At 30.3% G+C, this 8,371-nt stretch overlaps 1 protein-coding gene across 1 annotated transcript; it reads left to right on the forward strand.

The window, feature by feature from the left end:
• Positions 1 to 926: 926 nt before the first annotated feature.
• Positions 927 to 4,895, forward strand: LOC111878392 (uncharacterized). Its single transcript, XM_023874894.3, has 12 exons — positions 927 to 1,150; positions 1,678 to 1,824; positions 1,945 to 2,127; positions 2,289 to 2,371; positions 2,467 to 2,665; positions 2,750 to 2,871; positions 2,956 to 3,022; positions 3,085 to 3,135; positions 3,350 to 3,402; positions 3,652 to 3,862; positions 4,003 to 4,173; positions 4,578 to 4,895. The coding sequence occupies exons 1-12, from the start codon at positions 1,088 to 1,090 to the stop codon at positions 4,635 to 4,637; spliced, it is 1,410 nt and encodes a 469-aa protein (XP_023730662.1). The 5' UTR covers positions 927 to 1,087; the 3' UTR covers positions 4,638 to 4,895.
• Positions 4,896 to 8,371: the final 3,476 nt, after the last annotated feature.

Raw genomic sequence — 8,371 nt, forward strand, 5'->3', positions numbered from 1 at the left:
TTATTACAAATCAGCCCCTCTATGTATTAAATGATAAAAAAGCCCCATCGTTTGTATCGGTTGACAAAATCAGCCACCCATTTAAATATTTTATTCCAATCAACTCTCCGTTCATTTTCAAGATTTAAAATGATCCCCTGTGATTTAAATCATAACATAAATAATCCTCCTTAACTTAAATTATTACAAAACAGTCCCGGTGGTTTGTCTTAAACTCAAGAAGTGTTGATTTGCGTTTTTCACGACATGCTTCAATAAACGAGCCTAGATCAAGATCACATGTCAATGATGAGTTTCTACGGCCTCTCGTTACGGTTTTAATGTTTGGGGGAGAATACATGCATGGCTACCGAAAGTTTTGACGATTTAAATCCTTTATGTGGGAGAAGGAGAGAGACGAAGTAAAGGAAGAATAACGGTTGTAACAGTGGTTTACGGCTAGTGGTGGTGGTTTTCGGTAGACTGTAGTGGTTTCTGTCAAACTGAAATTGTTTCCGATGACACATGAAGTGAGAGAGATGGATATTATGTATGTTAAAGAGATAGTGGGTGAGTGTGATAGTAAATGTGGGTTTCTTTTATTTTTATTTTAATTTTTTTTTTTAAATATGAAAATTAGAAAAATAAATAAAAAAAAGTAAACCAGGGGCAAATTCGTTATTATAAAAAGTTTCAAAATTTTAAACCAATCTCGCAACAAAATCAAGGTTTTTGACCATTAATATTAGTCCAAACTTTTTTAAGACAAAAAATGACAATTATCCACATACATATTTTTGCAATTTTGTTTAAAAGATATATATTCACTTGGTCTTAAAAGAAAAAGGACTTATTAATTTATTATTATTATTATTACTGTTAGTTTTTCATACCAAACTTTTGGTTTCTCAAAAAAAAAAATTGAAAAAAAAGAAGATAGAAAAAGTTGTAGTGCCGAGGGAGGGGCTCCGAGATTGAAATTCGGGAGTAGACAGGGGAAGCTTTGGTGTCGCAAGATAACCCACACACAAGTGGCTTTGGTTCGCTGAAAGAGACTCCGAAAGCCACAGTTGGCACCTTCAACTTCAGCTTCGGCTTCTTCTTGGCCATGGCAATGTCCATGGCTGTGGTTCGCCCTTCACCATTTCTCGGCGACATCGATTTTGGCCTTGTAAGCCTTATCCCTTCCCAATTTATTATGGAATTAACGATTTATATCTCTATTCAGATCATACAGTCACAGATTCTCGAGTTTGTAATTGTAAGCTTCATGTTTATAGTTACTTCAGTTGCCATGCCATTGAATTGAGTGACCAGTGATATGCTATCTGAATTGAACTAGTTTTCAACTTGGGGATTGATGTGTGTTCATCAGTAACAAATTATCGACGACTGAATTCACTTTCAACAAATACATCTCGATTTTTTTCTCTAGACCTAAAGTTAATTCTTTTCATTTGTTTAATTTTTTCATATAAACCATCGTTTGAACTGTAATTACTATATTAAACTCTGCTACCAACCTCCATTGTCTCCTCTCCTCGCTTTTAATTTTTGTACTCCAAAACTGAAATGTTCAGATTATCATGTTGGACTCTCAACTCTCAACTCCTTACTGATTACTAGAAGTTAGCAATACGAACCTTCTATGTAGAAAATGCTTTTGGTATTTCATTTCATTGAAACTTATTTTTCTAGGGAGGCTTATCATATAGAAAACACTTCCTAATTCCCAATCACACATCAAGAATAAAGGCACTCTTTTGGGAACCTAAGAAGCCTGTGGAACCTCCTGAAATGTATCTCTCCTTAAACAACTTCACATTGACCAAGATCCATACCAAGGTGTGTAATCAAATCATGTATTCATGTCTACAACAAATTGACATGAGATCCTTCTGTTTTCTATTTCTATTTTCTATAACTACCCTTGTAATATATGCTGCTATATTGTTTGTAATTTAGGAAGAATCATCAGAAACTGAGAAAGCTAAAAAGATATCAGTTTCTGTAGTCTCTTCAATTTTAGAAGTTCCTTCTAGTGATTGGGATGCATGCAGTCTTGATGCTACTGGTGTACAACAATTTAATCCTTTTCTTTCTCATGGATTTCTTTCAAGCCTAGAGGAATCAGGTTCTGCAGTTAAGGTTAGAAATTTTACATCAAGCAAAGTTTTGTACTATTTGTATGAATTTATAAATTTGTTCCCTCTTTACCTTCATTAGCATCTTATAAATCATAACATATACATTCTTTTTTGTGATTGCATAAATTGTCTTCATTGCATTTATTTTCAATGCTAAATTAGGAAACAGGATGGCTGCCACGTCACATAGTTGCATACGATGAAGATAAAAATATCATGGGCGTGATCCCATTGTATCTAAAAAGGTTATTTATTCAATAGTCAATACCCTTTGAGATTTATAAAGACATACACTTATCTCATTCTGATATCTATTTTTTTTTTTTTTTTTAAATTGCAGCCATTCATATGGTGAATATGTTTTTGACCACTCATGGGCTGATGCTTATTATCGTTATGGTTCAAGGTATTATCCAAAATTACAGTCTTGTGTGCCTTTTACTCCAGTACCTGGTCCAAGGATCTTATTGAGAAACACTTCATACAAAGATCAAGTCTTTGACATTTTAGTATCTGCTATGAAGGATTTGGCAATTAAGGTGTTTATTATCTTTCATTCTAAATTCTAAAACTATCAATTTTATATTATTGCCTGGTTTAATTTAAAGTTTGCATTTTGGTAGTTTGAAGTTTCATCATTACACATTACCTTTTCCTCTGAACAAGAATGGAATGCATTGAAGGGTAAAGGATTCCTGCAAAGGACTGGAATGCAATATCACTGGAAAAATCGCAACTACAAAAAGTCAGCAAAATTTTGACTTTTGAATCTTGACTTTACCCATTTTAAGCATATATTAATTTTTTGTTTTTTTTTTCACATCAACAGTTTTGATGATTTCTTGATGGACATGAAGCAAAGCAAAAGAAAAAATATTCGACAAGAACGCAAGAAGGTACATTTGCTTAATGTGTACATTACATTGGAGGGCGTTTTCGTAATTTCATCTTTTTGCAGATACCTGCGCAAAATCTGACAATGAAGCGTCTGAGGGGTTATGAAATTAAGGTGTACTTATGGATTATTCCATTTAGTCTTTTTCTTTATGAAATATATCTATTTTTTTAATAGGTAATAAAATAACAATGTGCTTTTTGATTTGTCCCACTTAGGCTGCTGTTCTTTTTTTTGTACATAAATTATATTTGGTTTTTGTATTTAAAGTTTTTTTTTTAAAAGAAAAAAGAAACTTAATCTTACTTGGTTTATTTCACACTTACAGGCTAAGCACTGGGATACATTTTATACATTCTACAGGAACACTACAGACAACAAGTTCAGTGCATATGACTCTTTCTTCATCCATTGGTTTTTCTGTAATTATATATTCCACTTTAAATTTTCTTTCCCAAAGAGAATCATATCTCACAATTCAGCATATGAAGATAATTTTTTTTTGTAGCTCTTTGTATTTGGATGAAATTGCTATAATTTTTTTTTAAAGTAGAAACAAATGGAAGTAATTAAGTTGCTATTTTTTTTTTTTTTTACTTATAATATATTAAATGGTGTTGATTGGCGTAGGTGGGGTACTCCTTATCTAACAAGAGAATTTTTCCATATGATGGGCTCAAAAATGGAGGATCATGTAATGCTAATTGTGGCTGAGGAAGGGGAGGAGGTGGTGGCCGGAGCTCTTAATCTTATTGGCGGAGATACAATTTATGGGCGGCTGTGGGGTTGTCTGCCACGTGTCTATTATCCAAGTTTGCATTTTGAAGCATGCTACTATCAGGTTGTTACCCTAACAAAAACATAGTAAATTTTTAATAAGCATTTCGTTTTGTTTGACTAATGATTAAATGTCTAAAATACCCTTCAAAGTGAGAGAATGGGTTCAAAAACCCTAATTTTTACATTAATTATTGATATTAGGCAATTGAGGCTGCGATTGAGCTAAATTTGGAGAAAGTAGAGGCAGGAGCTCAAGGGGAGCATAAAATCCAACGTGGCTATCTACCTGTCACCACGTACAGCTGTCATTATTTATTAGATGAAGGTTTTAGACAAGTCATTGGCAACTTTTTGTCTCGAGAAACAGATCAGGTAACATTTTTATATTTTTATTTCAGCTTTTTTAAAACCGAGTAACAACAAAAACGATTAACTTAAAGGGTAAAAAAGAATAGAGTAAAATGACTACTTTTGGTCCCTGAGTATAGTTAATTAATGCAACTTTGGTCCTAATAGGTTTTCCTTTGCAAATTTGGTTCTTATTTGAGGTTTTTGTAATGTTAACTGTTCAAGTTCCAAGTAAAATGACTACTTTTGGTCCCTGAGTATAGTTGATTTTTTCAATTCTGGTCCCAAAAGTATAGTTATATTACTGAACAAATACGTTTCAAAAAACCTCAAATAAGGACTAAAATTGCAAAAATTGAGTATACTCAAGGACCAAAATGTAGTTTAATGAAAATAACGTAATGTTTTTTTTTTTTTTTTTAAAACAGGTGAAGCTTGTTACGGAACTGATAAAGGATTCTGGTCCTTTCAAAGATGGGATAATTTAAGGTAAGAAACGTGAAAAGAAAGGATTTGGAATTTATATAATGTAGGTAGAATGTTGGGTGGAATTTGTTGAGCAAGAAATAGGAAAATATAAAAAGTTAAAAGGGCAAAAAGGTAAATGGACTTCATTCCTAGTTAAACAGTTGTATATATAGTGCTACATTTGTAGATACAATTTAACTTGTATAGTAATGGGGGTAAATGATGGACTTCCCTTGAGGCCCGACCCATGATTATATTTACTTACTTTTTTCATTCTATATATTGTTATTATTATTTTTTTTATAAAATATTTAACATATTCATTATTTAAATTAATAATAACCTTTATTTAACAAAAAACACATGCTCACAAACCCTTTTAAATACATAAACTTTTTCAAATGTTTTTTTAATTGATTAATTTGCACACACACACACACACACACACACACACACACATATATATATATATATATATATATATATATATATATATATATATATATATATATATATATATATATATATATATATATATATATATATATGACATCTATTGTGTGGACGTGTGGATAATGCTATTCTGTGAGAATTACAAAGAAAATATGTTATTTGATAATAAGAATACGTTCAATCTTATATAATTATTTTAATTATTTAGCATTTTCGCTAATTAAATCGTCTATAAGGCTATTATATACTTTTTTTAATTATTATCGTTCTGTCAGAATGTTATCAGGATGTTTATTGAGTCGTATTCTGTAAGAATTAAAATAAATAAAAAAGGATGAATGAGAACAAAAATGAATTAGAATTGGTGAGAATCCATTAAAATAACAATAGTTTTGTGAGATTGAACGTATTCACATTACTAAACAACATATTCTCTCAATAATTTTCATAAAATAGCATTATCCACACGTCCATACAATAGTTGTCCATCCACATTATAACCTAGCCCTATATATATATATATATATATATATATATATATATATATATATATATATATATATATATATATATATATATATATATATATATTATGTGCCTGTTATTTTTTATATTTTATCAATCAATCAACTAGTCAAAAAAGTTAGGGAAAGTTTCATTTATATCCTTGTAAACTTTTAAATTAAATATATATCATTATAAAACCTATAAAATTATATATATATATATATATATATATATATATATATATATATATATATCCAAATAGTCAATTTAATCATATTTAATTAATTAAAATAATAGGAATGCTATCCTTAAATTAAATTCTAACTAAATTACTAAAATACTTATTTGCAATCTCTCTCATAATCAATCTTCTTATTCACAATATACTTATCTACACATAATCGATTAGCAAAACTCACTGATTGCATATTAAAATTGTTAAACAATATAGTTCATCTCCTATAATCGATTTGTGAGACCTACGGTTTTTTTTTTTTTTTTTTTTTTTTTTTTTTTTTTTTTTTCTAAACAATATTGTTCTTCCTCTGTTTTCATGTTTTTAATTATAGTTTTACAGGTAAATGACAGAAAAAAAAAGTCAGTGTGGGTTTCAATATTTTTCTAAGGCTTCATAAAGTAAATAGGCTGAGAATAACAATGTAAGACATGATATTATAATATTACAAGTTAATTGTATTTTTAATAATAAAAAATTAATTTAAAAATTGTTCTTATATTTTTTTTAATAAACTAAATATGATTAAATTAAGTATTTGTATATATATATATATATATATATATATATATATATATATATATATATATGTAATTTTATAGGTTTTATAAAGATATATATATATATATGTTATTTTAAAATTTTACAATGATATATACGTAATTATAAAAGTTTACAAGGATATAGATGAATTTCTTCCTTAAATATTTAAAATATCAGAATGATTAGAAGAGTAAATGTAGATGTAAAATTGTAAAAGTCGAAAATAGTGTATTGTATGGTTTCACATTTTATGTTATTTTACTAAGTCATTTGTTATGCGAAGTTAAAACGTCTAGACTTAGTATATTTTTTGTACACTCATGTTTCCTATAAATAGGGACTGAGGTTAGAAGTAGAAAGAGTTTGTTTTTTTTTTTTCGTAACAGATATCTCTTCTCTGCTTATTTTGTAATCAGTCTTTATCAATATAAGATCTGATTAATATTTACTCCTTGTGTTCTTAATCTTCAATCACTCAAATCTAACTTTACTTTCTCAAATCTCGATAACAATTCTCATCAATTGGTATCAGAGCAGGATTCAAACTGCTTAGATCTGATTTTCGTATAAGAATCATTTGCTTTTTGAGTTGCAATATTACTCAAAATTTTCCGCGCATTTTGGTTTTGAAAATCACTTTTGATCTTCAGATTTGAATTGATTCTGTATTTGAATTGTTAAGTCGAGTAATCGATTAGTGATTTGTGATCAATTCATTTGATCAAATTCTCAAATTCATCAAGTTTTTCAAGTTTTCTGAAATTTTCTGTGTTCATCAATGGCGAACTTCAACATGAATACAATGACTTCTTTCTCTCACTTGCTTGGTTCCTCAACCAAAATTCCAATGTTAATTCCAGAATACTATGATCAGTGGGCTGATAGAATGGAAGATTACTTAAATGGAATCGATGAAGAACTTTGGAATTGTATCGATGGAACAGTACAAGCTCCTGCTAATGTTCAACCAATTGGACCATCCACTGCATCTACTGATGTGGCTAAACAACAAAAACGATTGAAGAATAATGAAAAGAGGTGCATGAGAGAACTAAGAGGTGCTCTACCTCCTATGGTTTACAATTACATCCGTAGTTGTAAAACAACCAAGGATATATGGAACATTCTAAAAGAGAAGTATCAAGGTAGCGAAAAGACGAAGATCAACTCAGTGAAGCAATGTCTAGTTGAACTGAAGGAATTCAGACAAAAGGATGCATAAACTCTTGAAAATTACTATGATTGTCTGAATGAGCTTATGTTTCGCTGCAATAGGTATGAAATCACTAGATCTCTCATGGAATTTAATTTAACTTTCATTATGGGTCTTCGCAAGGAATGGCGAAGTGTGAGCACGATGATTAAGAATCAACAAAGTTTTGATACAACTAAATTGAATGATCTCTACAATCAACTGAAAACACATGCATGTGAGGTCTCAGAAATGTATGAAGAATCAAAACAGGTTATTGGTGGTCCTTTGGCTCTTGTTTCAAAGGTATCAGAAACTGATGAAAAAGATGGTTCAGATGAAGAAGGATTTTTGATGAACTCCGATGATGAAGCTGTAGCATTCTATTCAAACAACAGAGTTAAGAAGTTTTTCAAAAAGCCTTTTAATCCAAAAGGAAAGACTAGTGATGTGAAGAATGCTGTCACAAGAACTGGAGGGGAGGAGAGGAAGAAAATGGAGAAAACAGATGAGAAACAGAAAGCTGCGAAAGAAGAGAAAAAGTTGAAAGGTGATTCAGGAATTTACTGTCACTATTGCAATGGTGTGAATCATTTCGCAGCCGATTGCATGTTGCGAAAGAAAGAAGAGAAGAAGGAAAAAGTTAAAGATGAAGCTTACTACTCTGAAAAGATTGAAGAATTACGTGCTAAGACCAAAGGAGTGTCTTTAGTTGCTAAGGGAGAATCTGCTCATGAAGAAAGTGGAACATATCAGATCTGGTCATCAGGATCTGATGACGAGGAAATGAGGCATCCCACACATGGGGCAATGTTCGCAAGTTT

This window comes from Lactuca sativa, chromosome 7 (genome assembly GCF_002870075.4).
Source record: "Lactuca sativa cultivar Salinas chromosome 7, Lsat_Salinas_v11, whole genome shotgun sequence".
Taxonomy (NCBI): Eukaryota; Viridiplantae; Streptophyta; class Magnoliopsida; order Asterales; family Asteraceae; genus Lactuca; species Lactuca sativa.